Source organism: Callorhinus ursinus, unplaced genomic scaffold (assembly GCF_003265705.2).
Source record: "Callorhinus ursinus isolate GAN/ISIS: 27379988/994484 unplaced genomic scaffold, GSC_fseal_2.0 scaffold54, whole genome shotgun sequence".
Lineage (NCBI taxonomy): Eukaryota > Metazoa > Chordata > Mammalia > Carnivora > Otariidae > Callorhinus > Callorhinus ursinus.
The window spans coordinates 10,118,533-10,139,108 of record NW_027397116.1 but is presented as its reverse complement, the minus strand read 5'-3'; the positions used below and the strand labels follow the sequence as shown (position 1 = coordinate 10,139,108).

Sequence of the window (20,576 nt, the reverse complement as noted above, 5' to 3'; positions counted from 1 at the left end):
TATCACAAGAAAAATAAAAAAACACTCTGAGAGCGAAACAAAGTGAACCTAACAGAAGTCCTCTAAAGATTTCAAAATATTTTCAGAATATTTTTCTTAATTCATGGCATTTTAGGCATATGCAAAGTCCTATTTTTTTAGACTGCTCTCATACAAAACTAGCTTCACCCCCATGCACAGGTTCCTTGTTTTCCTGTAGACCTTTCTCAACACTCCATATCTTTCTTGGCACAGGGGGTGAAGGTACTTGCCACTGGGTTTTATTCTATCGCAGTACAATTAAGGAGTTATTTTCAAAGTGATTTTTTAACAAGGAATGTTTCCTGCCAAGGCAACACTGACAGAGAGAAGCTTAATGGTAGAAATCACTTCATTAATAAGGAATGCAAATACTTCACCTGAAATTTACATAGGAATAACAAGCATATATCACATGGGTCAAGAACAAAGAAAATGAAGAAGGCAAATGAATATTGTCTTTCCTCCCTCATTTACTGCTTAAAAAATTTTAAAGGATATTATTAAATTCCTTAAGCCCCATGTTTCTTTAAGTGGCTTTTCAAATTGCAAGGGATTTTTACAGGCAGGTGCTGATGGGTGCCCACAATCTCAGCGTGAATTGTTGATAATACACATTTCTCACCTGATACTCATATTCTGTGAAAGGCGATAGTTCGAAATCCGTAAAAGAGCTTGAGCTTCCATTATAGGTTAACACTGGATTTGATTTTCCAGGCCGCGTTGCTATTTGTCTTCTGTATAACTCATAATATAAAACTTTTCCATTTGGCTGAAGTGGTCCCATCCACGAAAGGGTAACTGTGGGCTGGAATCCACCTGGAGCCATCCGTACCTCTAGATGGGGTGGGGGCTGCATCAGAGGTGCAACCTCAGGGGTCTGTAGGGATGTCCAGTCACTTGACGCACATCCCAGCATGGTGCAGGCTTGAACTCGTACTTCATACCTTCAGGATACAAGGCAGAAATGACCCATAATTGGCAAAACAGATTTTCATGGAAAGAATATTTACAAGACTGTTTTCCAGATAAAAAGAGACTATTTGCTGAAAAGAAAAAGACAAATCAGTTTACATTTATTCTTATCTATAGCTAATCCTTTTAAAGAACAACAAAGTCCTCTTTTTATAAAAATTTGAGAACATGTTAAATCCTCCTGGCTTCCCAAACTAAAACAAAACTTCTCAACTGTCTGGAAAGGGTGGGAACAATTCTTCCCTAAACAGGAATATAACTTTCAAGGTTGTCTCCAACATAAAAAATTCTGGTACTCTGCAGAATTACTTAATACAACGATGAAGAATGCAGATCTTAGGGGGTATGAACCAGTTTTCCGTAGCCCTGGGCTCTTTCTACCTCTGCAGCCAGAGCTAAATGATTCCCCAGGAATGTTTCCAGGTCACGAAGGAACATCATGGAGTTAAGGTCTCAATGGTAATAAATCCCCTCACCTGATACCTGACATCTTAAAACAGGCTCTCTTACACCACACAAAGACCTTTTGGGGCCAAAGTTAACCCAGCTACATGCTAGATTATCAATCATGGAGACACCTTATCACCACCCAGTTAAACTCAACCAATCAATTATGTTTTGCCTCATAGTTGGTCTCCTGCCACCTGGAAAGGTCTATTTACATAGCTGGCACTTTCCCTTTCCAACAAGAAGGGGCTTTTGTTAGTATTAAGTGCCTAGGGCTGCACCTAAGTGCTTTTTCCCCCTCTGTTCCCATGCCCCACTGATTTTATGACATCCCTGATTTTCCCTCCAGCTGCAGCCACTTTTCTTTATATCTCTATTTCGTTTGGTTCCAGCACTTTCCTCTTCTCTTTTCTGCTTTCCCTCCTCCTATCGCTGCTTTCTGTTCTCTTCCTTGCTTTCTATTTCCCCTGTCCCCTTCCCCTTCTTGATTACAATTCTTTCTTCTTTCCTGCCATCTTTCATTCCCCTTTTCTGCTCCTCCTTCTTCTCTGCTCCTCCCTTGCTTATCTCCACTGTGATGGGACTCCTGGTTTATGGGAGGGGCGTCCATCCGTCCGGGTGTTATGGCAGGTCTGACTCCTAGCCAATTCTGCGCATTTCAATTTGCCACACACAGACTATTTGTTTTCTGGATTGTCTGTGGTAGTTTTAAAATTCTGGTTCATATACCTTTTGCTACTTAGAGTATTCCCATGCTCCTTCTTCTTCCTGACCCACTCCAGGTACCCCCAGGAGGGCACACTAATTTGCAGTATTCAGTTAGCATTAAGCTGCTAGAAAAACCCCAAACTACGTGAACCTCAGTTTCATATAGAAATGGTATGTTGTTTTAAGTCATGAATGTCACTTACATCTTCAATGAGAATGGAGAGCGAAGAGACATCTCTTGTCGCCTTAAATGTCACTGTCAGGCTTATCAGATGATCAAACTCCCCCCACCCCCAGCCTGTGAAAAGTGCTTCTTTCACACCTGGAAACCTTTTTCTTTAGAAATCTTTTTGGCTGAGAGTTTCAAAGGGGAGCAAGTTGATACGATTTTTCAAACTTGCAGGCACCAGTCAGGTAAAGAGGAAGCATAAAAGGTACAGCTCTGCAGCTAACCTGGGTCTTTTTTATGCCCCAAATCAGAGTAATATAAAAGGCAACTCAAACACTATGTGGATTAGCCATGAAAGATACCTGCGGAAGTTTTAATTACTGTTTAATATTTAATGCAACCTTAAATAATTGTCATGAGTAGATGCATAAGACCATGAATGTTTCATTTAAATAGCACTATATATCAGAGATAATTATAGGAGGGATCTAATCTACACATCAGTAGATTACAATAATAGCTGAATTTTACCAGTGGTGGTTGGAAATCAACACTCTTTCAGCCCTTAATTTTTTTAAGTGGTTCTGTTCATTTTACTAAATTTTAAGCATAAAATGTCTTTTATTACTCTTCTCGCTGGGGATGTAAGTTACTTAAAATGTGATGGGGAAAAATGCCAAGTAATTCTTCAAGCTATAGGAAAAGGGCCAGTGGTAAGATTCCTTCATATGGAGAGCAGCACACATCCATGCACGTCAGAGAGCCCCGAGGGGACCACTGAGAAACAGGAGGTTGCAAACTGGCACCATCCTGGGAAGTCATTGGATCAGAGCTGGGGAGATCCTAAGGGGTTGGGGAAATAGAGTCCAGTGAGTCTCATTATCCCTGGAAGACGTGCTGGATTCAGGAAGAAGGCTCTCCCCAAAACAAAATTTGGGTCAGTCCAACTCTGGCTAGTAAGAGCTCTCATTGGTACTTTTTTCATCTTTAAAATGATACCTAATTTTATCCACTGCCTGGATTAGATAATACCATCCGGGTTCCCCCAACTGTCCAGGGGCCTGGATGTTTTCTGGAGGGACTAGACTCGGGGAAGGGGCCCATCTCTGTGACTTGTTCCAGATATTGTGGTGAATTGCAAACGTTTCTGAAAAACTGACTCTCAAGATGTCACCTGCAGGAATTTTGCTCTCTAGAAGTTACACAAGCAAGTTTTGACCGGATGAGGGCGTGTTTAAAGGTTTTATTTATTTATTTATTTATTTGAGAGAGAGAATGAGAGATAGAGAGCACGAGAGGGAAGAGGGTCAGAGGGAGAAGCAGACTCCCTGCTGAGCAAGGAGCCCGATGTGGGACTCGATCCCGGGACTCCAGGATCATGACCTGAGCCGAAGGCAGTCGCTTAACCAACTGAGCCACCCAGGCGCCCTGGATGAGGGCGTGTTTAGCCTACTGTCAATGGTGAAGTGGTTGGGGGTTGGGGATTATCACCCATCTTGCTTTTAGAGTTTTCATTTGAACTGACGGAGGGCTCTCATGCTATAGAAAGGTCAGTGGCTTACTCTTAGCAAATCTGGAGTTGGCTACTTACCTGTGAAATGGCTTCAGCTGGTCTACTACGAATGACCGTGTGTCAAAAGAACTATGAGTTGTATCGATGTGTATGATTTTTGTTTCTTTTTCAAACAGCCCTCGGATAAAGAGGGTATAATTGACAATATCGCCATTTGTCCTCACTGGAGCATCCCAGTTCACTAAAATCTGTTGTGGACCCTTGGCCTTTAATTTTGGAGGTTCTATCCCTGAAGGTGCTGAGGGGCTGGTTCTGTCTTTGATGAGTGGACTCAAAATACCCCCTTGGCTGTTGTTGGCAGTCACTGTGTAGCCGTACTCCACACCTGGGGTGAGAGTAAAATCATGATAGCGAGTTTCCAGGCCTGTATAGACAATGGTTCCATCCCGTCTGAGTTCATAACTTCTGATCTGGCCGTTTGGTTTTCTGGGAGGTTTCCAGGTGATTTCTATAGATTCTGAGCCTGTGACTTGCAGTTTTGGAGGGTCCATGCTCTGCGGTGGGGCCTCCATGGTCCAGGCAGATTTGGATGCACTAGTTGTACAACCTCCATTTGTGCAGGCTTCCAGGGAGAAATTATACTGAGTATAAGGTTGTAGGTCAGAAACAAGCAGGGACAGGCTCTGCCCAGCAAGGTACTCCTTACCGTCCAATCTAAGCAAATATTTAGTGATCTTTCCGTTTTGAATCAATGGTGGTGCCCACGATACATTTATTTGAGTTGAGTTGATGGTCCAGAGAGCTGGAGGGCTGACTCCTGCTGGAGCAGCCTCAGGAGTGGTAAAACTGGTGGTTTTGCTGGTGGAGCAGCCTCCATCTGAGCAGGCTATGACTGCATAACTGTACGTGGAAAATGGAAGCAGGTCTTCATCAGTATAATTGAAAGTCACAGCATCAAAGCTGAAAGGATAGAGCACTCCGTTCCTTTGAAGTTTATATGACTGGATAATACCATTAGACTGTTCTGGTGGGATCCAGGAAATCAGCAGTTTTGGAGGATTCACAGATACACAGGCTACCTCAGGTGGAGAGAGACCTTCCGGAGGTGCCTGCTTTGTCCTTACTATGTTCCAAGAGCTACAGGTGTGGCCTGCTGAATTCCAAGTGTGGATTTTGTACCCACACTGCGTCCAAGGCTGCAAATCAGTGTCATTATACATAAATGTGTTCCTTTCAGTATTATATTCTGTGAAAACAATTTTCTCATCGGCCTGGATTGTCTGATTTCCCCAAGCTTTTCCCTCGAAGCACCTGCGAATCACATCATAGCGAATTATCTTTCCGTGTGGGTGGAGAGGCTCAGACCAGCTCAGCTCAATGCTGGTGGACCCTACAGCCTGGATCGCAGGAGCCAGCTGAGAGTGGGGAGGGGCTTCGTCTGTCCACAGAGGCTGGGGCTCTGAGTGTGCACAGCCCACCTTGGTGCAGGCCTCCAGGGTCAGCGTGTAGAGAGTGAAAGGGACCAGGCGTCGGAAGAGAAACTGCCGATTCAAGCCAGTGTACTCCAGGATACCCTCACTGAAGATGTTGTAGGTCTGTAGGAAGAGAAGAAGAGGGAAAACAAGGTGTAACATATGACTTCGTGATGTAGCTATTTCATTCCTTTTAACCTCTCCCTCCCATTCCTCATCTTGATGGTCCTAATCCAGATGAAGCATTCTGATATTAATTTTGGGAATGTGATATTTTCTAGTTAATGTAAAGTCCACAAAAAGAAGAACACTGGTTTCCTTTGCCTTTTTTTTTTTTCTTTTTAAGGTTGGATATCATATAAGCATGTATCTAAAAGCTAAGGACTATTGTAGCTGATTCTTTGACTTAACAAGTCAAATAGGTTTCCTCCTTTTTTATTTTTTTAAAAATAAGGAACAGTATTCAAATCCCCTGTTTTATAGATGATGAGCACTTTGGATCTCATTCTGAGTCGGGTAAGTAGGGCCTATCTACATTGTTTGTCTCTTGCAGCATTTATTGGAAAATGGAGTTATAATGCTTAACCATTTGTACCAGGGTGCCAGAGCTGAAAATGTCTGTGTATCCATGTGTGGGCACACATACATAGACATATATTCATATATGTATTATACATATATACACAAATATAGATACAAACTTTGATGATTAGAAGATGGAAAAAACCACACTGTTTTCTCTTGCAGGCCATGGGAGAATTGATTGCTCCTTTGGAGCAAAGTATTCTTCTGTTCTGGGGAAAACCATCTGAACATTTGTCATATAAATGTAGAGCAAACTTTTATCCCATATTATTCATCCTTTTTTGGGAAAGATGGGAAGTAACTCAACTTGAATGTAGATGTTTTTATACAGTGATTTCCTGCCCTTCTCCAGCCTCAATGCACCTGAGAGATATGATACCTTCCTGTGGTTGGTAGTGACTCCCCAGGATGGCATCCCTCAAGAGGGGCTGGGGTGTACATCAGAATCCCTTGGGAGGCACATCTAGTTCAAAACGTCCTACAGGCAAACTTAACTTGGACTGCACTGTTGATACACTTTTTGTTATTTAAGATTAAATAGCCTAGACTTTTGGAAATCAATTTATGTTGGATTATTGTATTTCAGTGTGATTTTTTTTTTTCTAGTTGGGTTCCTAGGGCAAGACCACACCCCCAAGGGAAGGGAAATAGTGTATTTTCTGAAGACAGCTTAGCTTCCATAATCAATTTGAAAGCTCTGAGTCCCTGAGCTCCCTCATATTCACCTAGCAAATCTCTAACTGGTATTAAATATAGCTTTCCCTCTGTACCTTAGCTTCTAACTGGGTTTGGGAAAAAACACTTGAATATGCTGACTGGTCTCACTTTAAATATCTTACTATAAATTTTAAGTGGGTGATTCCCCACTTGTAGGCCTATTCCATTCCCCCATATGTTCGCTCTTTCATTTTCCAAAGTGATTCTTTCATATCTTCCCCTTTCCCCACCAACTGCCATCACCCTCCTCTGTCCCTCATAGGTGGTTGTTGACAGACCACACACTTGACTAGGGAAATAGAAGCAGTCAAAAGGGAATATTCTCATGTTATATATTATCATCACCATGTCCATGTGAAGCTAGACTGAGACTGTGTGCCCTCCTTCCTTATGCTCTGGATGAAGTATCTCTGCCCCTGTGGAGCCCACTTGAGCTCTGGATCCCATACCCGCTCCTTCCTACAGATTTGAGGCCTGCAATCATTCTCGTTATCTCTTGCATCACCAATTTATCTCCCTCTACTTGGCTATTTCTATTAGTGGTTAAATGTATTCTAGTATCTTTCACTGATTTTTAAATAAAACTTCTTGACACTCTAGTCCCCCAGCTACTGCCCTTTTTCTCTGCTTTCATCTATACTTCTTTAAGGAGTTGGGGTCCTCATTCCTCACTTGCCATTTTCTCCTCAAGCCATCCCAACCCGGTTTCTCATTTTACCACTTGATTTTCTTGTCAAGGTCACAATGATTACCTCATTTCCAGGTCCAGGATGACTTCTCTGCCCTCATTCCACTTGATCTCTCAACAGCATCGGACATACTTTCTCCACAGTTTTGGGATGCCCCACTCACCTACCTGTCTTTCTACACCACTTGCCTCTTCTGAGTCTCCTTTGCTGGCCCCACTTCCTCCTCTTGACCTTCTGTATTCCTCAGAGCTTGATCCCAGTCTCTCATCATCTCTAGTTACATTCTCTCCATACCTGATCTCCTCTAGGCCCATGGGTTTAGATGCTACCCATATATGAATGAATTCTAAAAACAGAGTTCTAGACTTATACCTCCAACTGCCTATTTGTCCCTTCAAACCCATACACTTTCCAACCTTACCTTCTCAGTCAATGACTCAAGGCCTGAATATCCTTTTTGCTTCTTGTTTCACATCCAGTCCATTAACAGATCTTGTCAATTTTGCTTTCTGGATATATCTCCAATCCACCTACATCTTCTACCCTCACAGCTCCCACTCTAATTCAAGCCACCATAAATTCCACCCTAAATTTTTAGTATCTTCCAAACTCCACTGGTCTTCTTAGAGTCCATTTTTTGCATAGTAGCCAGAGTGATTTTGGAAAACATAAATTTGATTATGCTATTTAATTGCCTAAACCCTTCAATAATTTTTCATCGCAGTTAGAATAAGCTCCAAACTCATCACAGCCCACAAGGTTGGACACAATCTACCCCCTACCAATCTGCCATTCTCATCTTTCTCTCCCTGCACCCCTCTGATGCTTCAACCACACTGGCTTTCTTTCCTTCATTTGAATGCACCAAGTTCATTTCTGGCTTCAGGCCCTGCATTTGCTGTTCACTTTGTCTGGAACATTTTGCTCTCATATCTTCACATGACTGACTCGGTCTTGTCATTCAGGGCTCAGCTCAAATGTCAACTCAATTCAAATGATCATCCATTCTAAAATAGCCCGAGCAGGCATAATTACATTATTCTGTTTAATTTTCTTTTTTTTTAAAGATTTTATTTATTTATTTGAGAGAGAGAGAATGAGAGATAGAGAGCACGAGAGGGAAGAGGGTCAGAGGGAGAAGCAGACTCCCCGCTGAGCAGGGAGCCCGATGCGGGACTTGATCCCGGGACTCCAGGATCATGACCTGAGCCGAAGGCAGTCGCTTAACCAACTGAGCCACCCAGGCGCCCATTCTGTTTAATTTTCTTTATAGTTTTCATCCTTCCCTGAAATTCTCTTATTTGTGTACTAGCTTTTTGTTTGCCTCTCTGTACCCCTACCATTCATGTGTGTGTGTGTGTGTGTGTGTGTGTGTGTGTGTGTGTGTGTGTGCATGCACGTGTGTGTGTGTACACACACACAGGTAAGGTGTGTGACAGCAGGGATCTTGCCTGTCTTGTTCACTCCTGAATAAATGCCTGGCACTTAGTAGAAGCTCAATAAATATTTGGTGAAATGTAAATGAAGATAAAGGAGTAGATATTCCTATTGTCGATCATGCCAGGAAGAGGCAGACACTGGAATGGGAAACAAACACTCACAAGGAGGGGTGCTTTGATGGGTATGAAGAGACAGACTCTTTTCTCTGATGGGATCTTAGGGCTGTGGCTTGGATTTTGAGACCCTGGATCTCATGGCTCGAGCCTCCTGTCCTGGACTGGAGGAAGTCAAGCACTGGCACATGTAGGCAGGCTGGTAGAAGGCAGCTTGCTTCTGCTGCTTGTAGCAGGCCTGGAGCTTGGCTGAGAGGCAGCCCTTGTACTAAGCAGTGAGGTAAGTCTGCTACATGGAGGCCCACGAGGATGGGCCTGGGCCTATGAGCTCTAGTTACAGTTCTAAGTTGTTGCTGTAGGTAATTTCTGCTGTCATCTTCCTTATAGGGTTTTTAGGGAGGGTTTCTCCAAAGTTACAGCTTAGTCTTAACTGTTCTATGTGGAATTAATGGGGGACTCTTTGCCGCTTTGAGAAGGAGTGGTCAGGGAGAGGCAGTGCCTATAGGAGCAGCCGTCCCAGCCTGCAGAAGGCAGTTGATCAGGGCCTGAGTGGTGGTCCAGGGCTAGAGGCAGCCACAGACTGACAGATAAGTCACCCCAACTGTTGGGGAGGAACATCCAAAAGGGAGATGAAGACTGGCTTGCATGTGGGTGATTATTCAAAGTAACAAAACACAGTCTAATAATAGAAATGCAACCTTATTTGTGCTCACAGCCTGGTAAAACCTGAGAGACACCTAGGACATTAGTTAAGACTGCTCTTCATGGTTATGCGTGGAGGCGGGGGCATTAACAGACATGGGGAGCTTCCTGTCTTCTGCTCAGTGAGCTCTGCTCAAAGCACAAATTAGGCAAGACTTAAGCAAATAACTGGGCAGGATATTCAGGAGGCAGCAGGAACAGTCATTTAGAGTTCAGTTTTGGCATGACTTCCTGACTTCAAATTGCAATTTGATCATCTGCAATGTGGGCTTGGACAATTATTTAGCCTTTATATGCCTCATGAAATTTAGTGGCACCTACCTGATAGGGTTGATGTGCAAATTAAATGAGATAATCCACGGAGAGCACTTAGCCCAATGTTGGGTTCATAGGAAGCATAATACATGGGAGCTAGTTTTCTCCGATCTATGATTAAGTGCCTGGAGGATCTATCAAGGAGGATTAAAAAGACGGTGAAGGGTGTTTTCCCACAGTGACCTGATGGCATGTCAGGGCTCATTTATTTATCTGGAGAACACCAAACATGATTTCATATTCAGAGTAGACATTACCTTAATCACACCATTGGTTCTCACAGGCTCTGACCACTGTAGTAACAACGCCCGGCCGTTCTCTTGTTGTTGTACGGTAAAGTTGCTCAGTCCACTTGGGGAAGATTCTAGGGTTTGAACCACAGTCCAGGGGCTTGAAACTTCTCCTGCCTGGTTTGTGGCCACAATTCCAACGTGATATGTTGTGAATGGTTCTAACCCAAACAGGTGGGCTTGAAGGCTCATTCCCTGCACGAAAATTAACAGGTTAGTTTTCTTTTAGGAGCTACTAACAATTGCTAGAAGATCATTCTCTGACCAAGTTATAGGAGCAATGGCAGCAAAAATATCACAACAGAGTTTTTGAATTATTAAGAAAACAATGTGTTTTTTTATTGTTCTTCACACCTGAATAAATTATCTAATGTTGTGTAATTTCAGACATACACAAAATATGGATCAGATAGGATCCTTCCCTTTCCAGAGTTTGCAACCCAGAAGATGTGATATATAACATTAAAAAAAAAAATCTTTGATGCTTCAGGTCAGTGCTACATCCAGCTCACAGTGGAAATCAGTGGCACCAAGTTTCATGACAAAGAATGGGATAATCTTAAGGGTTTGGAGATCTAACTGGAACAGTTAATCTCCAGCACCATTTGTTTACACATATGACTCTCCCTCGTCTCCCTCTCTCATTCTCTTGGTATTTATAACTTACAAATGCAGTAAAACAGACACAAGAAAACAAAACAACAAGCAAACTGAACTATGAATGCACAAACACTCTTAGAGAAGTCTACCAGTGATATACATGTGAAAATATTCTCATTTGTTAAAAACACCATAACTAGAACCATCAAACTTATCAAAAGTAATTGTTAGCTAGGCTTTGAGAATTTGGTTTTTGTTGATTTAAAAGAAAAAAAAAGGATAGTAGAATTAAGATTTTTTTTTTTCTTCCTGCTTGGAGAGAACATTTAACATATTTTACATAACTAAAAGCTGGAACTAAAAGTCTTCATGTTTTGAAAGAGCCCAAGGTGCTCTTTCTACATCTGGGCTGGATGGGTATGTCTGTTTACAAATAGCAATTATGTCTGCAAGTGGACCATTAATATGTGTATAGGTAAACGCACAACACACACACACCCCCCCAAAGACACATACAGACACAGAGACACCCAGAGACACACAGACACACAGACACATATACACTTTCTTTTGTGTACTATACGTGAATAATCATGAGGAAGTTTTGACTGGCTTAATGGGATATTTATGCTTAATAAGGTGTGTAAGATCAGGTTTGGTTTATTAGATGTTTAAATATGACAGTTTTCAATTGTCTTCCCCTTGGTGGATACAAAAGGACAAAAGTGGGGGAGAGAAGAGGAAGTTATTTCTGAGAGTAGATACCTGAAAGCATCAGACAAAATTATGTGAATGGAAATTCTCCTTAATGTAGAGGCATCCAAATATTATTTTGAATAAAATCTAAAACAAGGTGGCGAAATTGAACTGAACCATTTTCCAAAAAACTGGTTAGACAAAACCAAAACACATTGCAGAAATAATTTTTGACACTGTTTCCTCACATTCTTGGTTATAAATTTCAACTGTTTAATGTCTCTTATTATGTGTTAAACACAAGCAGAGAAAATATAATTTCCTTTATTTATCAAAAACTTGTAAGTCAATTTTCCTCTTTCAATAAGTCCCATTATGATATTACATGCTAACCTCTTGAAATCTTTTAATATTTAAACATTTGCTAAGCGACCAGACTCTGAAACAAATTTTATAGAAATACTAATTCCTCTTTTTTAAAATATTAAAAGTTAGATCATAAATATTTAAAACTTATTTCTCCACAACATTGGATTGGTCTTTTAGATAAATACAGCACAGAACTAGAATGACCATAATGAATATTAAATCTGAAGATGCTACAAGTCCCGATTACAAACACTCTTTTCTGATAAATGATTCCTTTTCTGTAGAAATAGGGCAAACATGGGCAAGATTAATAATGCAAAAAAGAAAAACTCTTTGTTCAGAATATTCAGTAATAAATGCCAAAAAAGCATAAGCTCCAAAGCAAATAGTAATCACCTCTAACAGATTATATATAAAAAAGGTAGGCTGTTGGGGGACATTTAGAGATAGATTTTGTCATAAGAAACATGAAAAGCATGTGGGCTATAAAGCAAAAACATATGTATATTGTCAATAGCAGCACCTGCTCAATTACAGTTTATTTCAGAGCTGAGAATTCCATTCAGCCCCTAGATGGCAATACTACCAAACACTTTTGGTAACGTGAGTACTTAATGATTAACAACCGGCATTCATTCATCCAACACACTTCAGGCAACCATTAAAAAAATAACAAAACTGATTTCATTATAGATCCTTTTAATAAACATTTATAGCTCAGATCCTCGGAAAGCAGAAGTATTCAGAATGCCCTGGCCTCAAAACATCTGCCATCTAATGTAGAAATATGACCTGCAGATCTCAAGTTGAAGTTCGTGCATGACTGACACAGAGATCTTTAGAGGTTTATTCCTACAAAAGGTGATTACAGTAGTTGTTTTGCTTACTTTGGTCTGTATCTTAAAAAAAAGAAAGAATCTCATATTGTAAATGTAAAGGAAATGTAGAGGAGAATTTTTATACATAAATTTATGCTGAGGACAAGTTCTCACATTGTATTGTTATTTCTGAAGAACTACAACACACACACACACGCACACACGCACACACACACACACACACACACACACACACACACCCCTTACATAAGCCTCATTAATGACCATGCTTTTTGTCAATATTTAGTAAAGGTCACATATAAAAAATGCAGACAATTTAAAAATGGCAAGACGATCCTTACCAATATATTCTTTGACATTTAAAGAAATCATTTATATTATTCTCTCTTGAGTGGATTTCCAACACCAAAGTTCACTATTTTAGAACCCTGCTGTAAAATTTGGGCAGAGTTCATTCTGCAGATTGGGTTGTATCTTTTTTGTTTATTCAGTTACTTGGTTTTTTTCCTCTTAAATTCAGATTTGCTTGAGCACTGTCTACCTTAAGTGTTTTGGATGAAATTCCTTCCTTTGGGGATGTAGTGTTCTCCCCTATTGACTAGTAAAAGTCATCATTAAAAACCCTTTTCTTCCCTTTCACTCCTCTGCTCCCCCTACTTCCATCCCCTATGGAGATGATCTCGATTCAATACTCTTACTTCTTCCTCCTCGTTGTCCTTATTTTGTTCCTTCTTTCCCTCTCTTCCATCTTACTGGTTCTTAGGAGGTAGGTTTCTTGTTGTCCCCCATCTCTGGGCTACAAGCTGTACTCACTTCCCATCTGTCATTGTCCTTCCCATGTTCACATCCACCTAATGTTCATATTTTTATTCTACAAGTATTTAACTACTTTTGCTATGCAGCAGGTGGAAAGAATCATTCAACAGAGGAGAAGAGGCATAATCCAGTCTCTACAATCTAATATTTCCAATGAGACTTAGCTTTTTTTTTTTTTTTTTAAACTTCTATGCATAAGGGTCAGAGTCTGGATCCAAATCCGTATATCCTTTTATGAGACATAAAGACAAGACTCTCTGGAACACTTTGCCAGTTGAGGTTCTGCTGGCAATTTGAACTACATTTTAACCTCTCAACTCTGCTCCTAGGGGCACATGAAACTACTTGGAGTCTTCAGCAGTCTGACAATTTTACACCATCTCCTCTGATTATTTTTGATGACTTGAAGTGCTCCAAAGGTGGCCATGGGGTCAATAGGTTTATGTAGGTTGAAAATGATCAAAAATTACCATTGATCTGTAGCTGTCAATAAAAGGCTGCGTGGGGAGACTCCCTGCACAAATGTTTAAACTGCATAAAGCAACCTAACTTAGTCATCTTTGAGTCTATTGATCTGATGATCCAGCAGTTTCCAAAGCTTTCCCTCTGGTCTTTGTGGTGCGTTTTCACTGAACCCACTAACCTTGGCCCTTAGGAATCTTTTTACCCTGCTCCTGGTTATGAACTAAAATAGTGGTGTGCAGGTACCGCTGTGCTCATTAACAGAGTACTGTGTGTGTGCTTATTACATTTTGGAAAGGATTAATCTTCCTGGTCACCATCAACTTCATTCCCAGCTGATGGGGTTTCTTCTGTCTATACTCCTTATCATGACCTTATCATACACTCCTCATTTTAAAATGTGTGACTTTTGGCCTGTAAATCCTAACCCGGTTACAGGATTCTTTTCCTTGTTAGTTATCATGAATGCCAAGATCCAGAGAATATGTCACATCAAAATTTTGCTCTCTTTTGTATAAAGAGAGCTTCAGAGGAATCTAAATTTAATTATATTAACCTCTGTTTTCCTTAGTTGAACCATTTGGGTGCTTCTTTTTAAAGTTTTATCATAAGTTATAATTTTACTATAAATATAACAATAAACAAATGGTCATAGACAAGTTTCTGGTTTAGACTACAAATAAAACACGAGAAGTAGGAAAAGCTCTTGTTTATTATTATTTACTATTACTCTTATTTATTATTGCCTAAAAGCCATGGCTTTGGACAGAGTACAGCCAATCAATAGGATGATTTACATAGTTTAATGCTGACAAATCAACACAAAATATTTTTGTAGATTTCTGAAAGCCAGATCATTTGAGGCATGGGTTCTGGAGGTCTATCTTCCTTTCCATTTATAAAGTTAATGTTTAACTTCTCCAAAGTTGATCAACATGTTTATATCTAGTACTCATTTTGGAAAAGTCCCATCAGTCTCAATACAGAAGTGATCTTTTATTACCCATAGCCAAATTACAGCCTTGACTACTTATCCATAGTTATCTAAGCATGAGACTTCCAAGCCTGAAAAATGATAATACAGAAAATTTCCACTGATTTCAAATGTGATTTACTTTACCACTGCTATCTCTGCCTACATACCTCCTGGCTGATAGGACAAAGACATTTTTTGATGGCACGCACATGCATGCGGTGTTGCTCCAGAATCAAAGATTGATTCATAATACAAGAAAGGTAGCAGAAAAACCCTTTAAGTTCATGGTCTGTTGTTTTACCTGCATGAAGTGTGTGCATGTACTAGGGGGCATTGCTAAGTGGTATGACAGAGCTGCTAAAATGGTTAGTAGAAACATCCAGTATTGTTGGTCTGTAGCTACATTCAATTCTTTTTAGATTATTTATTTATTTATTTATTTATTTTAGAGGTGGGGGAGGGGCAAAGGAGACCGGGAGAGAGTCTTAAGCACACTCCATGCTGAGAGTGGAGCCCGATGACGCCAGGCTCGATCTCATGACCCTGAGATCAGGACCCGAGATGAAACCAAGAGTCAGATGCTTAACCAACTAAACCACCCAGGCGTCCCCCACCCCCATTCAGTTCTTTAAACACCTTTGTGCATCTAGTATGTACAAGAGTCTATAAAGTTGCTGTGGGGGAAATAAGATGGAAAACAGAGGCTCCTGACTCTTAGGAGCTTATAATTTACTAGAGCAGGTCAATAATAAACATAGATATACAAAATTTGGAGTGTGGTAAGTGCTGTAGCAGAGTGCCAGGGAAATACTGAAGGGACACTTCTCACAGGGAAGGGAGGAGGCTAAGGAGTGGGGGCAGACTTATTTGGGAGGTAGCATCTGATAGAGGTCAGGAAAGATGCAGAGTTTGAGTAGATGAAAACGTGTGAGTGATTAGAAGAAAGAACAGAAGAAAAAATGCAGGATGTGTTTGAGAATGAGCTGGGAGTTGCATGGAGCCGAAGTATAGGGAACGGTGGGGATTTAGGCTGGAAAGGGATTGGTGGCAAGACTGGAGAGGGCTGTGAAAATCACCCTAATTTTTTTGGATGAAAATTGGTTGGGAAACACTGAGTAGCATTAGGCAAAAATGTGAAGAACCAATTTGGTATAAAGAGCTCTACAATGCAATTTGAGAGAATAATGAGGTGTTAAAATTTTGTCCTATTGTGGTATGTAGGTCATGGTCAGTGCCTGATGAAATAAAAAATCTGCCAAGAATTAATTAATGAATTCATTTGATATTATTCAGCCAATAAATATGGATCACCATATATAAAAGATAATAGGAAAGTATTTTCTTAGGAATAAGATTTTAAAAATCTTTATTGAATGTTTGCTCTATCTCAAAATTTGTAATCATTCTTTCGATGCAGATGTTTGTCTTTTGATCACAAAGTGGGGATTATAAAAACAGGGCTGAGTCGAAGCCACTTATACTGTCCTCTGTCCGGACCACTATCAGAATCACAGGTACCTGGTCTGTTTTTCTGACAGTGGGCACATGTTTATGTGGAGTCATCCACACCCTTGCACTGGTCACTTGTACATTTCAAACAGCTAGGAGGCAGCTGGAAAGGTTAGGGACATTATTGATGACCACACATAGAATGAGACCAAAAGCACACACAAGTGTTAAAGCATTCCTAGCTCTGGGTTCTAACTAATGTTCGAAGGCGTAATCTGAAAGATCTCAAGAAAGTAAAAATGCATATCATCCTTTTAAGTAATCATGATATGCATAATTATAATTGATGACTCAGGGGCCATTTGTTGAAGCAATTGTAAATTTCAAACAAAATGTTCAGTTTGGAGTATGCATATGCTAGTGTTATGAGTGTGCACTTTTATGTCTTTACTCCCACAAATACCTGTTTTGTATTTGATATGTAAAAGAGGGGTTTTCATTTTTTCCTCTCTCAGAATATATCATTCATTTTGTAATGGTGTGTCAATGCAAAAAGAAGATTCAATTCACAGATTTTTTTCTTCATGGACAAATGGGCTCTATCAATTTAATCTATAAAGCAAAAGCTAGAGTTCTTGCAAAATGAACGATGCCTCAGTTAGCATAAAAACATTGGAGAAAAAAAGAATGGTTTCAAAATGGCTCATTTTTCAAAGGAGAAGAGGAAAAAAATTAAATTTGTGATAATTAAATTTTAAAGTGGCAAATCAGTCACACTAAATATTAAAAAGCAGTACTTCTGATCTATCAAAATTAAAAATGTGCATGGTCTGTGACCCGGCAACTTCTGTTCATCTTTTCATTGAGCCACTGCTATTTAAAATTGCAATCTGCCACTTTCCTCCCCCACTCCTCTCATTTTGGGACCCCTTTTCTTGCTTTCTATTTTTCTCTTTTCCAAAGCCTTCATCACTCATTCTAACATATCATGTAATCTATTAATTGATTACAGTTATTATTTATTCTTTCTCTCTTTTTGCTAGAATGTAAATTCCACTGGGGCAGAGACCTGTATGTGTTTCATTCTCTGCTCCAACCCAAGTGTCTCTAATTGTGCCTCATAGAGAGTAAGTGCTCAAAAAATATCTGTGCTATCAATGAATATGGACAGGATTGAAAATGAAGGGATGGGGAGAAGAAGAGCGTGCAGAGTGGGTCTAAGAGGAGTCTGAGAAGAGAGGGAGAGTCTAGGAAGAGAGCATAGGTGGAGAGAGGAGAGGGCCCAGCACCAAAGTCAGTGTCAAAAGTGGGTGAGGATGAGAAGTTCAAGCAGAAGAGAATGAGTCAGTAATGAAAACTAAGAAGAGACCAGTGAAGTAGGAAGAAAACCTGGAGAGTGCAATTTCACGGACACCAAAAGAAAAGGATATTTTGTAAAAGGAGGTGTGGTCATCAGTGTCAAATGATGCTGAAATTTGTTTTGTTTTGTTTTGTTTTATGATGTTGAAATGTTAAAGAAGTTGTACATAGAATGGGCTTTGGATTTGGTGGCAAGTGGTCTTGAAATAAGCCTTTTAGTGGACTGTGGAGACAGAACTCTGATTGGAGAGGAAGAGAGAACCAGATGTGTGGAAGGAGAAGCCTGGACTATTAACATAACTCTTTTGAGAAGTTGGCTTTAAAAGAGAACAAGGAAAGAGGTTGGTAGCTGGAGGGGTCTGTGGGCCTGTGTGGTCACATTTTTTTTTTTTTTAAGGGAGATACTAGAACATGTTTGTATATTGATAAGAATTCTTCAATAATAAGGAAGAGATTGTTAATTTAGAATTAAATATCAGGACTTCCTTTTCACTTTGCATGTAGAAAATAGGTTAGCCAAAGTTTTGCATATGGTAAATGGATATGGATGTGTTCAGATATCAGCCAATTAATTTGGAGTTGGCCCTAGCCTCTGTAGCAAAGCCATGTTTCATACTAAGAGCTGCCATCATTGTTTGCTTAGCTCTTTTCATAGATAAATTTGGAACAATAAACATCATCAAAAAATGAAGTGGTAGATAAACTACAAGGCCCATTATCTATTAAGAACAGGTTCTTAATCTCAGGAAACAAACTGAGGGTTGCTGGAGTGGTTGGGGGTGGGAGGGATGGGGTGGCTGGGTGATAGACATTGGGGAGGGTATGTGCTATGGTGAGCGCTGTGGATTGTGTAAGACTGTTGAATCACAGACCTGTACCTCTGAAAAAAATAATGCATTATATGTTTAAAAAAAAAAAAGAAGAAGATAGCAGGAGGGCAAGAATGAAGGGGGGGATATCGGAGGGGGAGACGAACCATGAGAGACGATGGACTCTGAGAAACAAACTGAGGGTTCTAGAGGGGAGGGGGGCGGGGGGATGGGTTAGCCTGGTGATGGGTATTAAAGAGGGCACGTTCTGCATGGAGCACTGGGCGTTATATGGTGATTAACATAACATAATAATAAAAAGAATAAACCCAAAAAAATAAAATGTTGATACATTTAAAAACAAAGAACAGGTTAATTTTTTTAAATGTTTTAATTAATTATTACTTTTGATAAACTGTATCTTCCAAGTGAAGAGTACACAATGAAAGTTATGTACCCAGTGGTAAAAAAAAAAAAATTTTTTTTTAAACCTTTTTCATTAAACAATTTAAGTTATCAGTTTACCATTTTCTTGTCTATCCTTCCCAAGATAGGTAATTGCTTTAGAGCAGAGTTTTTGCTTTTACGTATCAGACCTGGTGTAAAGTACTTCACGTGCATTATCTCATTTCATCTTTGCAAAAAAGCTATGAGGTTGATAATATTACACCTGAGGAAACTGAGTCTTAGATGAGTTAAGTAACTTGCCCAGAGTCACACTGCCAGTAAATGGCACAGTTATGATTTTATTCCTGTATTACCTTGAGTTCAAATGTTCTTGTCAACTGTGATAGTGGTTCTAACATCCGGGTCCCAGGACCCATATTTCTTAAAAACAATAGAGAATCCCCCAAATCTTTTGTTTCTGTGCTTTACATCCACCAATACTGGACCATATTAAAAATTAAAGCTGAGGAAATTCTAAAAAAAAAAAAAGAGAGAGAGAGAGAGAGAGAAAGAAAAAGAAAAAAAGAATACAGAAGCAGGTATTCTATTAGCCACCAGAATGATAACATCATCACACTTCATGTAGCCTCTGGAAAACTCCACTGTACACTGTGAAGGGATGAATGTGAAAAAGAGAACAATGTCTTAATATTAACATGAAAATATTTTCGACCTGGAAGACCCCTTGGAAAAGTTTCTGGGACTCTAATGGGTTCACAGACCCTACTTTGAGTGCCAGTTAACTACATTATACTCTACTTTAATTGGCAGCTCCAATGAAAGATTAATCAAAGATTTGTTTGAACTTTCGTGCAGTGAAGAAAAGAGTCTTATATTTCCAACTTTTGATAATACACTCATAATACTTGTGACTAAATATGAAATATCTATGTATACATAAGTTTATTAGTAAAACTTTTAATTAGAGTTAAAGAGTCAAAGAATGACGAAACTCTATTCTACTGCCTCACTTTGTAGTTGAACCTAAAGTCCAAATGGTTTAAATAACCTGTACAAGATCCTATGACGCATCAATACTAGCTTTGCAATTGAGTCTGAGATTCTCAACTCATGTATACACACTCCTTTTCAATTAAAATTAAAATTATTTGCTTGAAACAAGAAGTCCCAAATTTCTTTGTCATACACATTGCTATTTATGAGAGAGAATGGGTTTGAATTTACTCCTAAATTGACCTTTTTTCTTAATGGATCTTCTACTATATTACATTTGTCTGCTCATGGTGTTTTTCCTCTCAGTACAAAGTGAACTTTTGTTTTAGGACCATTTCTTAGCCTCACATTATCACAGTTTCCTCATATGTAAAAAAGGAATAATAATAATAGTACTTACCATTTTGAGTTTGTAAACTTTAGTGAGATAACCCTTGGAATACTGCCTGCCATGTAGTAAGCATTTAATAGGTGCTAGATTTTATTATTACTATCCTAAGCATCTAGGAGATGCTTCTACCATAAGATATTCAATAAACAGTTCTGGAAGATATGAATGAATAAATGGATGAGTCTAAAGCAATGAATAACTCATAAGGCATTTTTACTGCATAGCACCCTGGCTTGTACGGAGAATATATGGAGGA

At 39.7% G+C, this 20,576-nt stretch overlaps 1 protein-coding gene across 1 annotated transcript in view; it reads right to left on the bottom strand.

Moving 5' to 3' along the window:
• USH2A (usherin) overlaps window positions 1-20,576 on the bottom strand; it is a 707,317-nt gene that overhangs the window by 39,467 nt on the left and 647,274 nt on the right. The window contains exons 52-54 of the mRNA XM_025892244.1: window positions 10,121-10,348; window positions 3,909-5,425; window positions 644-965 (exon numbers count right to left, since the gene is read on the bottom strand). Coding sequence (XP_025748029.1) covers window positions 644-965; window positions 3,909-5,425; window positions 10,121-10,348 — 2,067 coding nt within the window. The remainder of the gene's footprint in view (window positions 1-643; window positions 966-3,908; window positions 5,426-10,120; window positions 10,349-20,576) is intronic.